Here is a 23,878-nt window from a genome sequence, read left to right as displayed (position 1 = left end):
ACCAAGCCTAACAATTACTACAAAACATCAAATGCAGTGAGAAACTGTTCCCAAAGGATTGTGATCTGCCTGGTATCAGGTAGAGAGAGCATAATATTCACAGCTCTGGTAGGAGCACTATGCAATACTCTAAATGATGTGATAGCTACAGTAGTTACGAAAGCACACCACATATTTAATGACTGGACAACGTATGTTGATTGAAATGAAGTGCTTGAAAATACCAGATTGATGAACCCAGTATGTAACGGTTAGGTTAAAATTTAAACCCAAAGCAGGACTGCATTGCAATGACACAGCAAGACTGTAAAAATAACTCAAAGCAAGTTCCCTAATATTGTGTATCAAGCAGCTACTGAAATTAAGTCAGCTTTGGTTTAAGTCTTTCTTCCATGGCTATTCAACAAAACTGGCATGAACCATAATGCTGCTCGTGATTTTTCAAGGGGAAATTAAACTCAAATCTCCATTGCCCTGCAGCTTCTGTGTCCACTGACGTTAGTCCAAAGTGCTGACTGCTCCCCAAATTAGGGTAGTTTTGCTTCGTGCTCCCTTTGCTCAGCAGTAGCATGCCTGTGTGACAGCAGGGAGCCAAGCCCATCCTTCGGCAGATGCCTCTTGAATATAAAAGGCTAACGGAGGATGAGTTAGCCAGTACTCTGTGCTTGCATTGGTATGAGCAATGTTTCAGGTTATTCAGCGGCAGGGTGGATGTGGGAGCCTAGATAAGATGGAATTTCTGCCTTTCTATCGCATGAGGACAGAACCAAGGAAGGGTAATGCCCTGCAGTGGAAGGGCATTTGACCATATGAAAGTGCTGGTGAGTTAGCATTGCTGGAATGGGTCGGGTTCCATCCAGGGAGCAGTTTTGGCTGCTTTCTGCTGTTACGGCAGCTCAAAACAGCTGGCAAACTACTCTCAGGGAGAAACGTAAGATTTCCCCTGTTACTTTTCCAGACCTAGTCATCCTCTACAAAGTTAAGAAAAGACTTCAGACAGAATTATGATTTTTGCATCAGCAGTGTTTCTTCCAGCTTAGCATTAAAAGCCAATGAGGGAATGAATAATAGAGCGTGGTTATTGTTTTATGGCTTAAGTAAATTGGTTTAAAAGTAATGGGGAGATTAATGAGCAGCTGCATGAGGAGCAATGTATAACGAACACCAAGGAGAGCCATTGAAAAGGTGGTGAGCAGAGGTATTGGTGCATGGAATGGCTGCAGTTTTAATCACAACTCTCTGATAACTTGTGCTTTTACACCTCAGCGATATGCTAAGTCAGCCAATGTCAGAAATGGGAGCCCTGGGTGATATGAGCCAATCTGCAAATCAGGCAGAATGGAATTTTTTGTTTCTTGCAGAAAATAATTGGTGAAAAATATCAAGCTTTAAACTCAAGACTTTTGATTGGACGACCCCGGTGGAAACTCCTGTTTGATGAAATAGCAAAGTGTAACAGGCGGTAAGTACCAGTCCACTTGGAGGATGCCACAGTTCAAAGACTGGGGATATTATCCGTTTCTAGCTACATTTGTACAAAAATATTTTTTGGTTTTATATTAGAGTGTAATGTTAAAGCTACTGATGTTGAAATTAGCTAATGTTTTTCTGTGAGAGAGCCTGTACAAACTAAAACATCTTTTTTACACTTGGAACAGTTCAACTTCTCATGCAACTAGGATGTTCAGTGGCCCAAAAAATAAAAGTAATAGATTTCCATCTCACTGCACAGGGGTTGCATATGTTTTTATCCATGGTAATGTCTTGCTTGCAACATATGCTGGTTTTATATACAAAGTTGCATTTGTTATAACTGTTGACTTCTCCTATAATTTTCATCATTAATATGCTGGTTTAAAACCAAAATGTGTAAGGAACAGTCTGACTGTCCTGTATTGTTTTTATTCAGAGGATACATTCTCTGGAGATTCTTGGCACTTTTTTATTCTTTTTTAAGACCTGGCAATGCCTTTTTACTGTGCTAGGCGGTCATGTTATGGTCTGAAACAAAACAGTTGTAAACCAGAGAAGACATACAATTAGACTATGGAATGTCTTTGTCCAGATCGAGCTTCGTTGGTTGAGTATTACCCCCCCACACTTGTGAGTTTTCTGCCTCACAAGCCGATTTGGTAGAAGGGATTGTGTGAACATTCCCTAATCCGCTTCTGGCAAAGTCAGCGGGGTGCGAGCAAACCACCTTCAGTAGCTGTTGATAGTAATCTGGGTGCACCAGGATGAGAGGCGCTCTCATGTTCACCTCAAGTCCCCTGAAGAACTTTTGGTCCCGTTTCACTTGCAAGCTAAACATCAGTCCATGGCTTATTAACTCTTCCTGTCTGAGTCTGAATATGCTGGGGGACACTGAGCCCTGGCTCTTGAGAAATAATTGAGTGCCAGCATGTATCACTGTTGTCAGTGTAAGCTGCTGACAGTGTATATCTTGGATTCAGGTCCTAGAGAATGTTGTGGACAGGGTCCCTTGCCAGGATGCTACAGAGGAACATCCCTAGTAGGGCTCTCACACTGTGGAAACAAGTACCACTTAGAGAAAAGTTTTGTAGTAAAAAACCATGGGGAAAAAAGGGGAAATAGAGAGATGGGAGAAGCAAGTTGACTCTCTGGCTCAGAGTCCTCTGCATAGAGGGCTGCTGTCCTTTTACACTCCATTCTAATGTATTTTTGTTTAACTGTGTGAATGCAGTTTTAAAAGGTAAAAATGATGAGGTTTCTGCCACTTCCTTGCAAGGCTGTAAGTGCACATAATATAGATGAAGATATTAGTGGTAGTCATACTTGCTTTTTCTTTTGTGCTTTCCATCACTTTACTCCTAATTAGATTTCAAGTACCATTTCCTCTGCATTTTCACATCAGGTCTTTAAATTGTGCCACTATTTCCAAGCAAGGTGTCTTTTATGGTACCTAAATATGTTCTGACTTGATTATTCTGCAGCTTGCTAAGATGTAGGCTTCCTCACCCTTTGTCACCCCTTTATCAGGGTTTACAGATACAGGTCTGTATCTATAGAGGTAGTTACACGTAACATAATGGACAGTAGTGTAACCTGTAACTCAGCTATCCCACAGAAATGCACCTGTTGTAGGTAAATATTCGCCTCATTTCCCTGGATGAGATGGGAACTTCAGTTTTTCTCTATAGTCCAATTCCAAGGACTCCTACTAGGCTTTGTTTGAGTTCTTTCTTCTCCGTAACTTCCAATCTAAATGACCCTGCTGCAATAAGAAGGCAAAAAAACAAATCCAGACAAAGAAAAAAACCCAAAACAGGGCAACCAGGTTGTTTCCAGCATCTGGAGCCAGTGTCCAGGCTTTTGCATGTATTTGCAATCATCCCCTTGAGCTTGTTTATGGGCAGCCAAGCTATGTTCCACGTTTTATCTTGTGATTTTTGTAAAAACTGTGCATAAACAAACATGCAGCTGGCAAACCTCTCATCAGTTCAGCCATCTGATGGGTTTGTGGTTTGTGAATTGTTGCTGTTGTTGCTGTTTGGGTCCCAAATAAACCAAGTACATTTGTTAAGGTCTGAGCTTTGCCAGAGCTTCAGAGCAGAGCCTTACATGGGACAGCACAGCATCAGGTTCCTGAGCTTTCTTCTGGAGGAAGCGGAGCAGCCGCGTGCCATCTACTGTTGATATTTTATACGACACCTGCAGTCACAGCGGTGTGCGTTGGGACGGTTTGTATAATTAATAAAGTACTGCTCTTGGTTTTCCGGGCTGTCTTTTGGGGGATGGAGCAGCAGCCTTGTTCCTGCTCAGTTGTGCCCTGAATGAAAAGCTTACACCATGCCTTGGCTGTCAGGCTTTCTCAGTTTCACTTAGATGAAGTGGACACATGCTTTTTTCCGGGTGGAGACCGACCTAGAAAAAGACATGAATATATGTAGGAGAGAAAGGCACTGAGCACCATGATACATTTCTTGTGCAGTCTAAAGGAGAAACGTCTCTCTAGGAATGAATGTGGGATTTGAAACTGGAGCATTTCGAGTCCTGACTCTGTCCTCTCTAGGTAGCAAAGCGTTCACCTCTCCGTCACCTCCCCCTGCTCATAAAATGGATGTAAGAATACGTTCTGACCTACTCATACCATAGGAACACAGGAACATAGGAAACAGGAGTTGTTTGCTTAGTGCTCTGAATGAGTAAAATTCTGTATTAATGTTCAGATTACTACAAAGTACTAACATACTATACATATATATATGTATAGTATACACATATATATATGCCTATAACAGTTTTCCTGATTATAAAAATGTTAGTGATATTATAAAGATTTTCAGACATAGCACTACTAGCTGCCTGTTTGCATCTGAGCAACAAAGCGAGCCATTGATTCAAACAAGTGATACACAATTAAAGCCCATCAGCTCAGGGTAGTAGTATGCTGCTCCACGTAGTAGGTGCTTTCAGCTGCCTGCCCACTTGTGTCACAGGCACTGGGCAGGAGACAAGCAAGACAGGGAGGAAAGTATCTGCAAGCAAGGAAGTGAGGGGTGTAGGTGGGGAAGGACGTGGAGCATCAGCTGTGGGAGGTAAGAGGCACGTGAAGGGATGTCCATAACCGCTGCTGACGGTGGGTGTCCTGGGAAGGAAGGTTGAGAGCTTCTGGCTCACCGCATAGGACAGTGGCTCAGCTGGGTTTCAGGAGACCTTCTTAGCCACAAGTCTCTTGTGTGACCTTAGGCAAATCACTTAACCTTTCTGTGATTCTGTTCACTGGCCAAAAATTTAGTGTACCTTGGAAAGATGTGGCCGGAATGGGAATACATTAACAGTGTGTGCTGCTTAGACATGTGTTGTGGATTAACCCCAGCTGGTAATTAAGTACCACGCAGCCACTCGCTCACTCACCCCTCACCCCGAGGGATGGGGAGGAGAGTTGGAAAGGAATGTAAAACTCAGGGGTTACGATAAGAACAATTTAATAATGGAAATAGAATAAAAATGAAAGAACAATAATAACAATGATGACAATAACAGTTACAATGAAAAGGCGAAGGGAAGGAATAAAATCCAGAAGGAACGGAAGGAAGGAGCACATGGTGCAGAACACAACTGCTCACCGCCCACTGACCGATGCCCAGCCAGTCCCTGGGCGATGATCCACCTGCCCTGGCCACCCCCCAGGTATATATACCAGGCATGATCCCCGTGGTATGGAATGCCTCTTTGGCTCGTTCGCGTCAGCTGTCCTTGCTGTGTCCCCTCCCAGTTCCTTGCGCCCCTCCAGCCTTTTTGCTGGTGAAGCCTGAGGAACTGGAAAGTCCCATCAAAGCCAAAACCCAGCCCCGCACTAGCTCCTGGGAATATCATTAACTCCATCCCATCTGAGACCAGGACAATGTGTATGTGCTTTGGAGGGTATATATATGTAATGAAAGGGAGAAAGATGGACAAACTTGCTGAGTTTTATTTATCAGTTGTCTGTACTAATTAAACTAATGAAAAATAAACCCAAAAACATTAATTCTCTCAATTAATTACACAGTAGAAGACAGATTCCTGCTGGCAGCTCATGCACTGTTTTTCTCCACTGTGCATGGATTAGAGAGTTTTCAGAGTCTGCAAGTGCTGAGGAATCTTATTTGAGAGCAACAACCAATAGCAATCTCATTATTTCTGCAAATCCAGGCACCAACACAACACCCCTTGCCATTGAAAGGAGTACTACCAGGACGGGAACGTTGTATAGATACACATAAGGCTGAGCAAAATACAAGTTACGAATGTTTGCCATGGATTGATATGAGAGATGTAAATGAAGGCAACTGAAATCAGTGTTATAAGATGCCTGCACAAGGACACCGTTGCAGTTACCTGCATAACTTTGTGATGCTTTTTGATGTTTTGACTCCTCAGTTGTACCATGCCAGTGTTGCTGCGCACTGGTATGGCATGGACTGCCACGGTATTTGAGCTGCAGCCTAACATCAGGCGCATACACTTCCATCAAAGTTTTCTTCTTGTACGTATTATTTCCTTTCTCTCACCAAACACATACACAGGCTGCTTTGTGAAATTGTGCATTTGATTATCCTGCATGTGATGAGTATTTTATATTAAATAGTCACTGGATAAAATACTGAAACAGTCCTAGAGGCGGGGACCGGAACTCAAGTCTCCAGCCTCTTGGTGAGTGCTGTAAATTGCAAGAGTCATGTTCCCTCTTGCATGCTGTTTCTCCATCCTGGTAAATCTTTAAGATCTTTCTCTGTAGTGGCACAATTTCAGTAGGAACATGAAGAATTATTTTTTCCCCCGTGTTATCAAAGAGACAGCACTGCATCCTCTTTCCCTGCTCCTTTCTTTCCCTTCTCATCTTTCAGAAAACAGGGAGATGATGAATATCATAATGGCTCAGGCCCACTGTTGTGGATATGCCCTGTTCTGATGCTGGCTACTGTTGTGAGCCCTTAGATGCTGTATGACTGTAAATCTGACTTACAGCCTGTGTTTAAAGTGACCAGAGAGCAAAGAGCTGTTGTCATTGGAGTGGTGGTGTGAAAAAGTCAGGTTAACTAATGAACGTAGGCTGATAGCTTTGGATGATGAACAAGTACCATATTCTGTATTTGGCTTTTCATAAGACTTTCTGATGTAGCTGTTGAAGGGCAGATTGCATGCTAATGTAAAACTAAAGCGGTAAAATTATTCTGCTGCTGCCAGAAATAATCACGGGTTAGTAGTGCTCTGTTTTCATTAGTGTAACAAATCACCGTTAGTGACTAGATCTCCTGCTGGTGTAAATCACGAGTTACACTAATGAAGTCATTACAGTGAGACACATTTTTAATAAAAAAATGATTAATCATGGAAAAAATTGGAGTGAGAAGTAGTAATTTTTCATCACTTGGTGTCTTGAGACTAAGATGTGGCACTTTTTTCTGAGAGTTGTCTTAGTCAAATAAGTAATATGTCTTGTGGTGGGGATACCTGGGAGATCTGGTGCTTTCGGTAATGCTAACTACACGATCTAGTGAGCTGTTCTCACCTTAAAATCTATGCGTAGTTGACTTATGTATGATAGAGTGAGGCCAGAATCCAATTCTGTCTATTGTTAGAAATTACTGTTTATTTGCAACATCATAACTTTTTTCTTTTTTTTCTTTTTTTCTTTTTTTTTTAAATTTTCCTTTCTTTTTCTTTCTTTTTTTTTTTTTTTTTTTTTTTTTTTTAACAGGAAGACCATTGGAGTTTTCTGTTGTGGACCAAACAAAATCTCTAAGATACTTCATAAACTGAGCAACAGCAGCAACTCTTATGGGACAAGGTTTGAGTATAATAAAGAATCCTTCAGCTGAAAGTCTGTTGGACTAGCAAGACTCTCTGGAAGATAAAAGTGCAATTTTTTGTTTGTACAACTTAAAAGTTCAGCTGTGGTTTAAACAGAAATGTACCAAAGAATAGCACAGATTTTCTTATTTATGATTATTTAAGACTTTGGAAAATGATGGATGTGGCAGTATACCAACAAATAATAAGTGCTTAAGCTCAAACCCAAATGCACTCGCACAATATTTGTGGCAGCGGTGATTCTTTGGAGTTGTTTCTGTTAATTAAAAAGTACAGAAGCTGGGGAGAGACACAATTGCTTTAAAAGCTGACAGAACAAGAATCCGTGGAACGTTTGAACTTCTTCCACTTCAGTCCTCTGAAGCTGGATCAGTAAACCAAACCCCAGGTTAATCCAAATGACAAAACATAGTGTATTGCAAAGACTATCGCTTTTGTTGGTATACAGATCTCATGGCTTTGGGGTGAAAACACTCTGTATTAAATATTTTATACATTGCAGAATTGGGATTCTGTATTTACAATAATGACTGTTACTCTCGCTAGTCTACTTCTGTAATGGATGTGAATATTCCCACCCCAAATGGAAGAGAGTGGAATATCGGGAAAGATGTAAGTTAACCTATGGAAAAGCGAGCACAACTGTGTAGTACCTGTGGGCAGACCCCTCTGTGATGTAAATCACAGCCTTCTGGTAAGCAGACAGCTGTATGTGGAGAACTCTCTATCTTGCATCGACTCAACATTCAGTGAGTTTGCAAAATCAGTGTGATTTAGGCAGCCAGAAAGATGGAACAGGAAAAGCAATTAAAAGGAGGAGGCAGGATATGATGTTTTATTATACCACGTGCTCAGTGTGGAAGTTGCACTCACTCTGCACTCACATGCCCTGCATGTCAAATGCTTGAAGCATTCAGATGGTCTTACTGATCATTTTATAATGCAACAGGTTTAAATACAATTTTAGAGGTCCCAGCGTGTATTTGGTTGACTGTGATCCTTTGAGTACCTTCCCTGGAGTCACACTTCTTTGCACTGATGTCACTGAAGGCAGGATCAGGCTAGATCTACAGCAGAGTAAGAGCAAAGCCCTCATTACTGTGGCTCTTTGCATCATGTGTGCAGAGGGAAACCTTCCAGGAGCTACAGTGTGCTTTCAGTATGTTCCAAAGGGATCTGAAACATGCACATTTAAGATCTTCTCTTCTCCTCACAGCTGTCTCCACTCTGCTCATAGTTGCCATGGAAGGGCTAGAGGTTATGGCAGGTACTTTATAACTTTTTGGTTCTGAGGAGCAAGGTTTTTTTCCTCCACCCAGTAGCTAATCCAACTCCTTTTATTTCTTCTTTACCCCCTTCCCTTATTTTGCTGAGAAGAGGGCATTTAAGCAGGAGTCAGACACTTAGCTGGCATAAATAGGCATCATTCTAGTGCATCTTAATAGGGCAGCATCACTTTACACATGCTGAAAACCTGCCCCTCTTAATCTCCAGCAGAAGCTTGGGAGGAGTACTGTGTAATGTTTGCAGCACACACAGACATAAGATGGCTCAGCACCTCTCACACCTGTGGTTCACCTGTATTTAGCACAGTGCATTTGATTTGGTTTGCATATTTCCAGTGAACATCTTGTTGTTTTAATAGGAAAGGCACTAATTTTCAGCTCACAACACAGACCCTCTACAGGGATCTACAAGTATCAGAATCTGTTCAGAGGGAAGCATTTTTCTAGTAGGTGGTGTACAGGCATGTTGTATGTGTAACTAGTGAAAATGAGTTTGGTCTTTGTCTTGGCAGCTTCTGCTCAGGAGTTGCCCTCAGTGGAGCAGCAAGGTAGAGGTGCAGCAGCGAAGCCATGTGAGGGTCTGTTCCTCAGTGTCCGGACTTTGCACTGAAGTTTTTACCTCTGGCTGTGCCCGATTTGAAATTCAGGGGGGAAGGAAAGAGCCAGAGATGGGCATACTCATACTGATGAGAATTCTCAAAGCAGCCAAGAGGGGAGAAGACAAAATAGAAATGGAGTGTGAGACGGGAGCCTACATTGCAGCTACTGATTTTAATTTCTTTTTTTTGAGGCTGGAAGGATCATTATTTTCCCATTGGATCTCGTTCATCCATCACTGTAAAACCGGAGGTATGCAGCAAAGGATTAGAACGTTTTAATCATTAAAATTATTTCTAATACTGCCTGTATGGGGTTTATTATAAACATGACACTGATGGCAAAATGCATAGTTATTGGATATTGCTGATGCTGCAGGCTTTTTTGTTTGCTGGCAGTTAACTTAAATTATGATTGGAATTGTGACTGTATCTATTAACCACAACCAGACAGTGATCTTCTTCCTCCTGTTTTAGGGTCTAGTATCTAATTTTTTAAAAAAAATACAGTTTAGAGTCATCTAATCACAATGTTGTTTGTCGTTTCACACCTCCTGTCTGATAGATGTCGGTTCCATTACCGTATAATGAGCAGCTAGTTTTGTAGTTAGCTCTGTGCTAAAACAGATTATATTTTCTGGCTCAGCTCCTATATAGGTAGCGCTTTAGAATTAAAATAGCAATACTAGTACTGTGCTCTTGTTCTGCATTGTAGCAGGAGCTGACGCTGTGTGTAGGATTGTTAAATGCCTGTTTTTACATTAAGCAGTGCTGTCAAAGTGAGATATAAGCAGAGACAGGATCTCCTCTTTTTGCCTTTGTCCTGTACCAGCCTCAACTGACCCACTTCTGAAACAGGCTTGGGACTGTCTACCTTTCTGGAGTGCTGTGAGGCTTAATTAATGTTTTGGGATCACTTCAGTGCACTTGCAGTGAAAAGTTCTGTCTAATTGCTATGCAACCGTATTTGTGTTTTGTTTTGTGTAAACCTTTCTATTGCCGATATAAGCAATTGCTAGACCAGGTGAAGGTGAGTTTTGGGGAAAGTTAAAAGCCTCAGTTGTGGTTGGCTTTTTTTTTTTCTTTTTCCTTGAGTAATGCGTTTTAGAGAAGCAAAAAGTTTTAGGGTTGGTGACTGTCAATTGGCTTCAAGAGTGGCAGATGTTATGATAAACGCTGTCTTCCTACAAGCTGCATTGTACTTGCTGTTTCTGAGTATGTCTCCAGCTTGTAAAACCAAACCAACCCCTCTTTTAAAAAACTCCATAGCTTTTTTTATCTGTAAGCCAAGCATACATGAAAATATAACTTGGTACCAGACAAGTAAGTGAAGGCTGACAGCACTTAATTCCACATTTGCAGATCAACCGGATTTATGTAGTTCAATGTCTCTTAATGCTTTAAACTGAGTCCTGTAAGTGAGTCTGTCATAAGTGCCCTCCTGCAGGGGAGGGATCCCACCATGTATTCTGCCACTTCTCACTCTGTCCGGCACAAAACTGCAGACTGCTCAGTGTTTGCTCAGTGGGATCTTTGTGTTTTAGTCATCAGAAGTGTTTCAGGACTCCAGCCCTTGTACAGCAATGTGAGACTCGAGGCTTTACACAGCTAACAGCTGGATTAATCAGATTTACCCGAGAAATCCTGTTCCCATAGCACTGAGATTACTTGTGTAAGTGTTCACTGCTGTAGCAAAGGACTGCCGAGGTGAGCCCTGCTGGAGCGTGGGAAGGCCTGATGAGGAGCGACCTTCACCTCTGTAGTCTGCAGTGCAGCCTGTCTCTCCATGATGATTATTTCAGCCCTGAGTTTGGAGCAACACTGCCCTATTTCGATATATGGTATTAATAGCATGCGAGTTCTTCCTTGGTTCTTTGTCTGTTCTTCTAGGAGACAGATCTGAAAGGAATACAAGAGATCACAACATGCAGCCTTGAACCTGGGCTGGCCAAAGGATACCAGTGCATACCACAGACGCCTAGCCCATGACTGCACTGCTTAGGCTAGAAAGTTGATTTTCCTGCAAAATGCTGATTGTTTAGCCACAACAGACTAGGGAACAGTTGTGGTAAAGGGAAAAGAGATAAACCCTCTTGCTGTTTGACAACTCCCGCCCACGCAAGCCTGATGTGGAGATGTGTATGAAAGCACTGCGCACATTCAGCTGCCACTGCATCCCAGTCGTGGGCTTACTCCCTCAGCTCTCAATCCCCATTGTTTCCTTTGGTTGCAGATCTTCACCTGGCTTGTTAAGCAGATGTGCTTTGCAGGTGAGAGAAGTGCTCTATGTACTTCCATCCATATGTAGTCTGATATAAGCATGGAAGCAACCTGTGAGCACACTGCACAGACAGTGCAAGCTAGTGCAGTTGTCCCGTTGTTTCTAATACTTCTCGCACACAGGTGAGAATGATCTGGAGCTGGCTGAGAAGGGGCAAATAGTACGAGTGGTGGACCACTTCACCGGGAACAGTAATGTAGCTGTAACAGCCTGACAGAGCAGAGAAGTGATGGCTTGGTAAGAGATTTGCTTTTAGAACAGCAGCCTAAGAGAAAAGCCTCTACTCAACCCTAATGTACCAGGTTACAGTTTCAGACTGCAAGACATCGCTTAGAGAAGCAGGCAGGAGGCTAACTAGTCATTGCCTATAGCAGTTCAAGCCCTGCAAGTCAGAGAAGAGACATAGTTATTAAAATGCAATGTTTACTTGTTTAAAGAAGAAAAGGGCTTCTAGGAAGATTAATTTTCACTTCACCCTGGCAATCATTTCATAAACATGCCAGTGTGATTTAAGACAAGCTAGGTCTGTTCTCCTCTGGATTGTGCATCTGATTTGTCTGCAGATTACCCAGCTCTCACAAATAAAACCAGTTTTTATTGTTTTAGCAAAAAGGATTTAACAGTAAGGTTTAATCAAAATGCCAGTGGTGCCTGTGCTGAACTGAGCTTTTCTATAATGAATGTACATTTTCCAGGAATGTATATAACATAGCTGATGACTCAACTGTGAACAGTGTTTTGGGGTTTGCATCGTCTCTGCTGCTGGTGTGTTTCTTTAAGGCCACTACAGTGATGCACTGGTGAAGTGCATGGAGCCGAAATGAAACTCTTTATTCCCATAAATAGCATGATATTTCAGTGTCTGTACTAAGCATAGTAAATCCCAGAAAGTGGAATTTCTTTTGTGGGTACAGTAGATTAATTAGCCAGCATCTTCTAGGATTGCACCCTGAGTCCTCTACTGGACTGACATGTATAACACATGCTGTTACACAAAGGTTCTGACCAACAGATGCTGCTCCTTTAAAGGGCTGTTTGAGTATTTGTGAAGGTTTACTATGCCACTAATGGTATCAGCCATGGTGTAAGAGAGAAGGGATCTGGTTTGGTAGTGAGGAATGCTGTGCAGTTCCTCTGATGTTATGAATATGTCCAAACTTGCAGTGAATGCTCAAGGTTTGCCATACCTGAAGAGTTACATTCTCTAGAAGGATCGGATTTGCAAGAGGCAGCTGCTGGAGCTGTGCAAACAGCAGTGGATCTGTCCCGTTGTTACAGGGGCATGGGGAGAAAGCTGGAGAAAGCCACCCATCCCAATTGTAGATTGCCTCTTAACAGAGCCTTTGGATTTCTGAGGGTGTCAGACCTTGCAAAAAATATTTACATGCTATCTGCATCTTCGTGGCAAAGTCAGTCCATCCTACAGCCCAAAATCTGCACCTTTGTCCTAATGCTCTGTACTGTTACAACAGGAGAGGGAAGCCAAGAGTAGCTCCTGAAGCTTCAGGTAAACTGCTGTCAATTGAGGAGCAAACCGAAAAGGGCAAGAGAGGATGATGAATACCAACAGTGAAGAGGATTAATTATTTTGAACCTGAGAGCAAAGGAGAAGGAGAGAGATGTTCTTCTTGGCTTCTCAACTTTAGAAATAAAAAGCAAGTCCTATTGTCTACATGTGGATACAAATCTCCCTGGGGTTTGAGAACTAATACATGTAAATACATCGCCTTTCTGTGCACAACTCCTTGCTAAAACGCAGAAGAAAACTACTATATTTTAGCATCTTGGAAATAAGCAATTTGTTTGAAATAAATCCACCACTGACTCTTTCGAGTTAACCTGTCTCAAAAAACATCTACTTCTGCAGCTTTGGGGCTGGGGATGGCCTGTTAACAACTTTTCACAAAATACTGCAGTGTATAGTTCTCTGTGCTAGATGTAAGTAGCTTTGACAGTTCAATAAATAAATTTTGTGTTTGTTGCTGCTGACCCTAGGTAAGGACAGCCTTGAGGATGGGAAGCAGTGTTACATAAATGTCTAGTGTACATAGCAACACTGAGAAGAGAGATGCTGCTGCATTGCTTTTGGTGCACCAGTCACACATTAAAATTCTGTCATTGCAAGGTCATGCTGCTCATCTCATACTCTACAGCCCCGGGGAAGAAATTTGGCTGAGAATTGGGGGAGGAAAAGCAAAAACTTCATTGTGCTATAACCAAGAATATATTCATCGACAGCAGGGCAGGGAAATCTTTTCATTTCAAAAGAGCATGTTATTTCTTTTTCAGGAATAACGGGTTCCCTCCTAGTGATGTGTAGTGGTGTTTGCATGTTAGAAATGTAACACAGTGGTAACGGGTTGTTTCTGAGTTGAATAAGTAATGCCTCTGAGCCTTTTCTTCTCCCTTTAATAATCTGAGAGAAATGCAAAATGCCAGAGCGCATATAAAGTGGACGGTGTCCCGAGCTGCACTCACTGCAGCCTGGTTAGGAATGCTGCACAGAAACTCTGCAAGCTGCTGGAAGAAGCGAAGTTTAAGGCAAAGAGGAAAACTGTTTTAAGGAGAAACATAGCAGTGATACATGATCTGTAGTCAGAATCAGGTCATGTAACAACATTGGCTGTCACATCTTTGAACAGTGCTGAGTCAGAGCCTGTCTTAAAGGTACACTTTGGCATCAGGGAAAGTCAAGGGCTCTCGGGTTGGGTCTGCAATGTGAGATGAAAAACAGGTTTAAATGCAGCCAGGCGAGCCACCTGTGTGCACCTTCCAGCTTGGAGTTCAGACCTGTCATATCTGAGGGTGAATTGTGTAGACAATGAGCTGCTCTGAGTCCTGAGTGCAGTCTCAGTTGTGTGGTTAGCTGAGGGTATGGGCATACCCTTTGTATTTCTGTAGCTTTGTAGCAGCACGTTGTTCAGGGACTGGGGAGCAGGGGATGATGTTGTACCTCGTTAGGTGTTAGTGCTTAAAGCATATACTGTCTGGAACAGATGAGGATGGTGAATGCCAGCTTCCACTGACAACTGAATATACCCTGCCTATGTTTGCACTATTGTTCATGAGGAATAAATGGCAAAATCTCTGCAGTGAAGATACAAGTGCTGTGTTTTTCCTTTATTGCATTTTTTATGCAAATTTGAGAATTAACTCTCAAAAAGTGTTTGCTAAGAATGTGAAAATTCACCTATGGCATTACTCTTTTTGATTGCTTACGCGCTTTTAACAGTTTGATACACGCTTTTTGAGAAAAACATAATGTCCCCAAGCAGAGCTTAAAAAAGTGGCTGAGGTGCAACTTTGCAAAGGGTCTCACATGATAGTGAGGTGTCATTCCCTGTTGGAGCTGGATGCATTGGTGCTTTTGTTAATCTTAGTCTACTCCCTCTCTGTAGATTAGCTTTCATACCCATCTCTTCCTTCTGCATTACCTCAGCCTTCATCCCGAGATGTGCCCTAACCTTTGGATCACTGGAAACATCCTCATCCATGTGTCACGGAGTCCTCCTTTGTGCTCTTCCTTCCTCCGTAGCACATGATGTGTAAAGAGGCTCCTCCCACCTTCTTCTTCCCTTAACTCGAGAAAACACCACTTTGGGAAATGCAGAGTTCCTCAATTTTAATCATAGCATACACCAGCCTTTATAACGCTCCTAGTGTACACAATCAATGGGGATCTTTTAGTCACTCTGATTAGCTTTAGGAAAGTGATGAGTTGCAACATCCCAGTGCGGGAGATGCTTTTTAGAACGAGATAAGGGGCAGTGCCACAAGGACAGCTGTGAAGAAAATCAAGAAAACCCATAACAGCAAAGATTATGTCATCTGCTGAATGAGAATCAGTGATTTGGTTTTGTGAAAGTTGGCTCATTTGTGGCCATCACTGAAATTAAGTCATGTTTCTGCTTTTACACATAGGCATTTCAGGACAGCGGGCAGTGATGGAAAGGATTGCTTTTTTCAATTACATTCTCTTATTTCCATACAGCCCCTAGTTTATCAACTGCATATAAATTTCTCTTTTCACTGATTAAATATTTCCTCACCTGGTTTCTTTGCTTCAGGGAGCTTGAGAGCTCATTGTTTATAAAGGTAAAGAAGAAGTATTGTGCTGTTAAGCAGACAGCTCCCAACACATATGTTCTACTCTGCATCTTTGAGAAGGAGGCACCGATGCTGTGGTCCCTGCAGAAAGGCAGAGCATTCACTGAGATTCAGATGTGACCAAGACCCTCTTCCAGGTTTCATATATTGATGAAGTTCTGGGCTTATTAATTAGCCTTTTCTGAAACAAGTAGCCTTAGCTCATATGTGCCATGTTGTGAAACCCTTAATCCCACTGAGATTTTCTCTCCCTGTGTTTCTTCTGATCACTTGCAAGAGCAAATTTGATCAAGCACATCTGGGTAAGATATGGTTGCCTTGGTCTGTGATAATTGAGAAGAAAATGCATAATTGTGACATTTTTCCTCAACTGTTATCCAAAAAGATATTTTGACTGTGCCAGCTATATTAGTTGCATCATGTGTATGGTTTGGGGTTTTTTTCATGTTCTATGGTTTTATATTGTTTATATAAATATATATATATAAATATATTTTCATTTCAGAACAACAACAGAAAAACCCCCGCTCTTTTTACTTGGGAAATGTTACTATGTTCAAAACATGTCTGTTTTTAAAAAAAATCTTCCAAGATGCTTAGAAGGACAGCGGAAACCAGGTGAAAAATGCTATTATTTTCTAATGGCAAAGCATTCTACCTTTGTTATTGGAAGGTACTGTTCAAACTAAGCAATATTACCACAATCTGAGCTTTGACAAATTAGTATCTTCCTTTTAAAGCATGTCTCTAGGATCATGTCTACACTGTCACTGGAACTTTCAAGGCAATGTCTGCAACAGGCCTAGACTTGAGCTGCTCCATAATTTGAGTCCAGCTGCTGAGCCAGCTGCTGAGAGCTTGATGGACTCTTGGGCACACACCAGCCATCCCAGGAGAGAGCTGTGTGTACTGAGGGCAGGGAGCACATTGGGCACTTAGCCTTCTTTAGCCACAGCTTATGTTATCTCATAATAGCTTCTGAGGTGATGAGGATATAGGGTTAGGAATTATCTTGGAAAGGAAGGAGACAAATGATCCATGTTTTTCTCACTTTGAGTAGTTATTTGGCCCTCGTAAGCCATATGAGAGTTTGACATGGTAAATGTCTAAGAACTGGGCACACTACTACAAACATGGGTATCCTGGAAAGAACTTAGTCTGTGATCCCACTAGTCAAAGGACTTCTTTGAACCAGAGTGCTACACAGACAGAAAATAATAAATTAAAATCCACTCTCGGGAAGGAAGATATGTACCCCAAATGAAATTGTTGCCATCCCTAAAATCTGGAAAAAGCAATAAACTTAAGTTCAGCTTTCCCATTCTTCTTTCAAGAAATACACCTTGGAAGCAGTTATTTCCAGTTAACACATATAATGTGACAGAAAAAATGAATGCCTTGTCCTTTCTGTAGTTGAAGGTCTTGACTTCTTCACTACTGAACACGTTCTTCCCTCACTGTTTCCTGTCCCAAAAGAAAGAGCCCAGAAAATTTGTTCTGAATTCTGTAATTGATTATTTTTTTCACTAGAGCTGAAATAAAAATAATGTATTAAAAAGAAGGTGGCATTTACTTTTTAATCTCTATACAATATGCAAGATAACCATTTTGGAAAGTACTAGCATAAAAGTCCACAATTTTGAGTACTCGGTGTTCTTTTCAGAGATGCCTGTTTACATTAATGTAATTTCAATCTGTTCTTATGGGTTTTTAGATGAGGATGTGGTACAATTCTTTGAAGAGAAATGTCTGTTTAGTTTCCAAGTGGAACAGAAAGCAAAATTTCATCCTAAACTTTCATTTTGGAATTTTTTTCCCTAGGCTTGACTTTAAGAAAAAGAATAGTACTTAGTGGGTTTCTGCCCATAACAAGTCATACTCCTGTCATGTGAAACAGCCCATTTTGTACCTTCAGCTTGCTGCCCCCCAACACAACAGAGGAACTATATTTTACTGGCTGGAAGGATTTAAATAGGTCACTGTTGTAACTGCATGCCTTGTGAACCCTCAAAGAGCTTCAATAAGCTTTTCAGCTCTTCCAGTTCCCATCAAATGAAGCAAAGCTTTTACCAGTTAGCTGTATAATAAGGCAGAGCTAGAAAACAGATCGTAAATAATGTTTGGGTTGTTTTTTTTTTTTCTTCTCTCTTTTTCATGAGTCCTTTTCTTCTCTTTTTCCTGAGTCATATGCAGAAATCTTTTACCATTGTGTCCCTTTCTTAATTATACAGCCCTGTGACTCCAGTTGCAAACCATAGGCTAAAAAAGGGATCAGACAGGGAGAAATCCTGGGGTTTATCCCACAGTCTTACAGTTTCCTTACAAACCAGTCACTCTGCCTAGGATTTTCAGAGTAACATGAAGAATTCAAGTTCGCTGAGGTTTTGATACCCAGCTGCATTAAGCTCCTTTCTAAAATCCCATGTTCTTTTTTGCCTGCCCGTAAAATGAGAATGGTCACATCTGAGAAGAGTTTTATGGAACGCCTGGCAAATAGTCCTTCACTTCAAATTTGTGGAGTTAAACTGCAAAATCTTGGTTGCAGTATGGAAAGGATGCTCATTTCCAAAAAATACTAGACTGAATTAACCATTTTATCTTAATGGCAATCCTGCGAAGTGAAGTATTTGGCTGCTGAGTTCTGTTGCTGTTCAGATGTTATTTTTACATTCTGTTATATTAGCAGGACACCCTAATGTGAGTGTATGTCTTTAAATGTATTTGACAAAGCACTGTACATTTATTCGTCATGTAATTATGGCACTGTACTCTCAAGGTATTTACTTTACAGGAAACTTCATGACTTTGGAATAAACAACCATTCCAAGACAGCAAAACATGGTTGAGTTGCTGTTTGTGACCTGGTTTTAATTAATGACATACTGCTTTAATCATGGAAGCATTGTGTATGTGCATATGTGCGTATGTATTACTGCTGGCAAGGGAGGCTGGGATTTTGCTGCTTTAACAGAGGCTCTAGCACTGTTTGAGGTGCCCTAAACTAGCTGAAACATTCACACAGGGTCAGCAGATACGCTGCAGGAGACCCAGAATCCTCGGGATGACAGCAGGAAGCCACGTAGGATACCCAAAGTATGAAAATTGTACTAGGCACCCTTTTTTAGCCACCCAGAGTAATTTTCTGACTGAAAACATTAGGCACATGCTTAGTTCATATGCCATCTCTTAAAATTTCTGATAAATCCAGACCATTCAAAATGCAGGACTGTACCAAATATATTGTGTGTCTGCAACTATGAGACCATCTCAGAAACAGAATATATAATCTCATTCTCATACACAGTCATCCCACCACTGGAACTCAGAACATCAGTCCTCTGCACTCTCTCTGTCTTTGTTTAGAGCACAGTGGGAAAGGAAAACAGGACCTGCCTGCCACTAACCCACCAAAATCAAGAATAAAGTTCCTTCCTATACAAGAAGTGTGCAGAAATCCTTCTCATTTAAGATGAGCACTTGAGAGCCTGACTGAGTGAAACATGATCTGGGTATTTGCTTTAGTCTGCTCAATCTGGTAAAGTATTTCACAGTGTGTTTTGTTGGAATTACCTGTTCAGACCATACTGCTTTCTATAGATCTTAATGGAGAGCTGATATCTTATTACAATCTTCAAGACGCTGCTGATTCTACAGCAAATCTGAAACAATTGTTTTAAAACTCATAATCTACTTCCCAGTAATGTCATTAGGGGTCTTTCAGGTGCACTGAGGACTACAGCACCCACTCGATCTTTCTACAAGACATTAAATGTCCTGGTAACCATCCACCTCATCATTTCTGCCTTTGGCAGAGTTGTGGGTTTGGGTTTTTTTTAGGAAAACTACACATGAAATATTGATTAATACAAGTGTGCAGACTTCTCTGAGATTTTTCAGAATTGCTGTCAAAAGTTCTGGGTATTTATTTATTTTTGAAAAGTAATGACACACAAACTGCATATATTAATCTCAGGATTGTATTTTTTGCTTTCTCATTCCAGACTTGTGTCGATATAATGATGGCAAAAGGTACCATCCTTCCAGGATAAGGAGTTAAACTAGAGAAAAAAAAAAAAAAAGAAAGAAAAAGAAAGAAAAAAAGGCAACCCCCCCCCCAAACCTGTATATTCCTTCTTATTTATCTTTAGTTTTTAGGTTAGAAACATGTAGAGAAAGTTAATGTCTCCACTTCAGAGAAGTTTGAGCAGTGGAAATGTAAAAGGTGTTTATACATAACACAGGGTCAGTGGCATGCTGGGTAGAGCTGTCAGAGAAAAAAATTATATTTTCAAAAAATATTATTATATTTTTCATTAAGAGCAATATCCTTTCCCACTCACCTTCCCCTGGCCAAGTAATGAGGTTTGGCAAAATGTGTTTTGGCTCATGAGCTTTGATTTTCTGACTGATATTTGGAGAGTTTTTATGGGAAATGATACATTTCACAAATGCATTTGATCAAGAGGGGAATCTCATTATTCTTATAAGAAGAGCAGGGGAAGGGGAGCACAAAAACTGGGGGGGGGGTATTTTTTTTTTTGACAAAACCTGGCTAAAAATTCTGAAGCAAATAAACTCTCCTTACACTGGGCAGCAAGCAAAGTATTGCAGTTCGCAGTTTTTCTAGCAGAAGAGAAAAACTGCTTCCTCCTCCCCACTTCAGTGCTACATGGGCATCGTTGATCATTATGAAATTCTTGATAGCAAGGTGAGCAGAAGGGTGGGCAATGGCAGGCAAAGACTGCTGCCACTAATAGATGAGCCTTTCTAGAGAGAAAAACAGTAGTTGTGGGCTGAGCAGCCGCTGTCTGACCCATCCAGGCACCAACCTCTCATGAATTTCAGTTATTCAATGAACCAAATGTCCTAAAATAAATGAACACCCTTCTCATATAAACAGTGGGGAGATGTGAAAGCCTATAAAGACCTCCAGGGAGAACTGATTGACCTGACTTGGATTTTTGCATTTCAGTGTACAAAGTCTGTTTCAAAAGCTCCTTTTTCCTTCCATTGATGTTCCAGGGAACATACTCATTCATTTGGAAAACACAGCACATTATGGGCTGCAAATGCAGTTATGGCTAGGTGTGAAATGGTTCCCAGGTCCCGGAATATCTCAGCTGAAGAACCACCTGCAAAAGCAGCGTGTTACAAAATTGAGACTGTCTGAGGAGCACACACAGGTGGTTCATTACCTGTTCCTGATTCTGAATTCTTGGGTAAAAGGGATAGGTACCCATTGCTGGTCCCACCAGTCTCCTAAAAGCTGGGGAGCAGTTGTGCAATCCAGTTAAAGCCTTGTTCACTGCAAGGAACCTGATGCCTTAAACATGCCTAAAGCACATTACAGCCACGTGGATGTTACAAGGGGGCTGAAGAGTGGCACCTTGGAATAATTTCTAATCAATGCAACTTGGATTGTTTCTCTTGAAATCCCATCATCATTTTTTATGAGAAATGACTTAAAATAATACGCACTTCTCATCCATTTCCCTCTTCCAACTCCTCCCAAATTTAATTCTCATGAATTTAATGGCTCCATGATTTATCATTACTCTTTCTGGTGTCTTATTTAGCATATGCCTAAGCATTAGACTGAGCTTAATAACTCTGCACTTTCTAATCTGAAATCGTGCATTGTGGACTGATGACTGATGGCCTGAATAACCAACAACTTGTCCTGTGTCCCTTCCCAAAACTGTTCTTCTGGTTTTCCTGAAAATTAATTTTGTTAAACTAAGTTTTTGATCTCTTCACAGTTTAATTTTCCAAATAAGCCTTCCTGTAACTTTTTACAGTAGTATGTATCTTTGTAGGAGAGTGTCACCTTAATTATGGTGACTGCAGTGATTCCCAAATCTGTCATCTGTACCCAGACTGCTAAACACAATTTCTAAGTGACTGCTTCCCTGCAGATATCTCTGTTTGGTGCTGCAGAATGCTATGGCTCCTAGGATGAGACAAAAGGCTGTAAGTTTTAAGTCTTGGTGTCTAGACTTGTGGTTTTAAGCATATTTGTTCCAAGGAGAAAGTATTTCTGTCTAGAAGTGATCTGATTTTCCAAAGTGACAAGTACCTTTTCTGGTAGCAGTAGGGAAGACAGAAATGCTTCATTTTCATTTAGGCTCTCAAACGAGAGTTGTCAAGAGCCTGATTCTCCCTGAATGTTAATAGGACATTGATGCTTTGACAGTCAACCCTCTGGATTAAATAAATGGGACCACAGACTATAGAATTAAAAGACTAAAGTGAATTTTAAAGCAGCATCTCAGGTCCATGATGGTGTAAAAGAGGACATGCAGCCTGGATTCTCTGCTTGTCTGTGTCTTCCATGGTCACTGTGGCATTAACTGACAAGATCAAAGTTAAAACAAATTGCTGCTGTTCCAACTTGACAAATCATGTGTTACTTTTTCTTGATATAAATGCTTGTAATGTCATCCAGATGAAAGGGGAGCTGGAAAAAAGAGTTCTTATAGGGCTTTTCTACACACATATGCACACATTGTACAACTTGTACTACTATAGTAAGAATGCAGTTACATAGTATCTCTGTTGCCATGAGTATATGTATTTTGCTGTCAGCTAATGGATGTAGTTCTGTCACTCTGGGATGTGTGTTGTGCTTCAGTTAAAAAAAAAAATCACATTTTCTCATAATTACACCAATAGACAGTTTTGTATATAGATAATGTCATGATCTTGGTCACTTGGTATTTTTTCAACTATCTAACCGCGTATATATTTCATTCTATATAGCCAGGTCATCTGACAATGAAGTCAGTCCATAGTAAATTTAGCAGAGCACCATTCAAGACCAGTATTTTCCACCCTGCCAATCTCCCAGTAAATTTATGAGAAGAAGTCCAAACCTTCAAGTTCTTATTTGCAGATCTTCCTGATGTGTTCAGCTCTGTGACAAAATAGCCAGCACATTACTGAAATGTTCTTGTCTTTGCATGAAGGGTTTACAAGCAAAGACTTAAGCTTTTAGCTTTTCTCCCAGAAACGTATTTTCTTCTGTGGTACGTATAGACTATTTATTCGCAATAGCTTGCACACAGGAGTGAAGGTGAGTAATGACATTAATGTTGTAGAAAAGCTCATCAGCATCAGTCACTGGTAGGGAAAAACAATCTGATTACAAGGAGCATTGTTTTGGTATGCAAGGCAAGGAAAGCCTGGTGCATGGCTCTGCCCTAAGAGTTAAAAGGCTCTGCAGACTACTTGCCTTTATTCATATTTATGGCACTGTTGTCAGAAGTACTTGGAAAGATGTACAGCAGTCTAAAAAGTAGCACAGTGAAATGGTTGTGTTTAAACAGGTAGGTGGTTTTATACATCCAAAGTTCCTTTAATATCTGTATGACACAGACAGCAGCAGTTTGGGTGTTACCCCTGGGGGCTGTTTTGTGTTGCCATCTCTATACCAGCCTCAGTAATGTGGGACAATTCCACCACTGAGCCCTTGAGCAGCCCTTTTCCTGATGGATAAAGCAGTGCAGCGTGTGGTGATAGGATAGGAGAGTCACGTAAGGCTGAATGAAATTGCATGCAGGGATATGATCTGAAGTGCCAAGCCATAGTTGTGGTCCAGAATTAATGTTTATTTCTGAGTTCTTCTGTCAAAGGGGATTTTGTCTGTATGCAGGGAAAGAACTGGTTTCTCTACATATTTTACTAATCTAGCAGATTTCCAGAACTTCCTGGCACCATGTGAATTCCACATGCCTAACACTCTCAAGAGAAGGAGGTAACAGGCAGACTTCTAGGGAAATATCCATAAAATGGGACATATGAAAGCCTAATGGATACAAGATGGATATGCAGTAATAAGTTGGTTTTCCATTGTTATAATGGCTACTTCATATCTAATTCAGAGCTTATTACAAAAATTACTGTAAAAAGCCATTTTTAATGACAAGGTCTCATTGCTGAAAATTTTCAGCTCACTCTGGAGACTGATTCAAAACTACTTGCATCCCTACACGTGTGTATACACAGATATAACTCAATGGAGAGGACAGGTGTTAAAAATACAAATTTGGGGAAAATGTGGGAGGGAGAACAGAACGAAAAAAGACTGACAGCTGCTCATTGTCCTGCCTTGTCTAAGTGTGACTTTAACAGTCCAGGGAAGAAAGAGAGCAGGCTAGAAAATGAAAGATTTTACAGAGGTAACAGTCTCCTGCAAAGGCCAGAGACGTACAATACTGCATACGTTGTAATAAAGCTGACAGGTATCCTGTAGAAGATTTCTGAACATCAGCCATATGATATTTTTGTTT

General features: G+C 41.0%; 1 protein-coding gene across 1 annotated transcript in view; it reads left to right on the top strand.

The window, feature by feature from the left end:
- Window positions 1-18,609, top strand: part of NOX4 (NADPH oxidase 4) — a 117,496-nt gene extending 98,887 nt beyond the window's left edge. The window contains exons 17-18 of the mRNA XM_056329241.1: window positions 1,362-1,462; window positions 7,208-18,609. Coding sequence (XP_056185216.1) covers window positions 1,362-1,462; window positions 7,208-7,328 — 222 coding nt within the window. The 3' untranslated portion in view covers window positions 7,329-18,609. The remainder of the gene's footprint in view (window positions 1-1,361; window positions 1,463-7,207) is intronic.
- Window positions 18,610-23,878: the final 5,269 nt, after the last annotated feature.

This window comes from Falco biarmicus, chromosome 2 (genome assembly GCF_023638135.1).
Source record: "Falco biarmicus isolate bFalBia1 chromosome 2, bFalBia1.pri, whole genome shotgun sequence".
Classification (NCBI taxonomy): domain Eukaryota; kingdom Metazoa; phylum Chordata; class Aves; order Falconiformes; family Falconidae; genus Falco; species Falco biarmicus.
The sequence above is the reverse complement of the archived record's forward strand: the minus strand, read 5'-3'. Positions and strand labels throughout refer to the sequence as shown.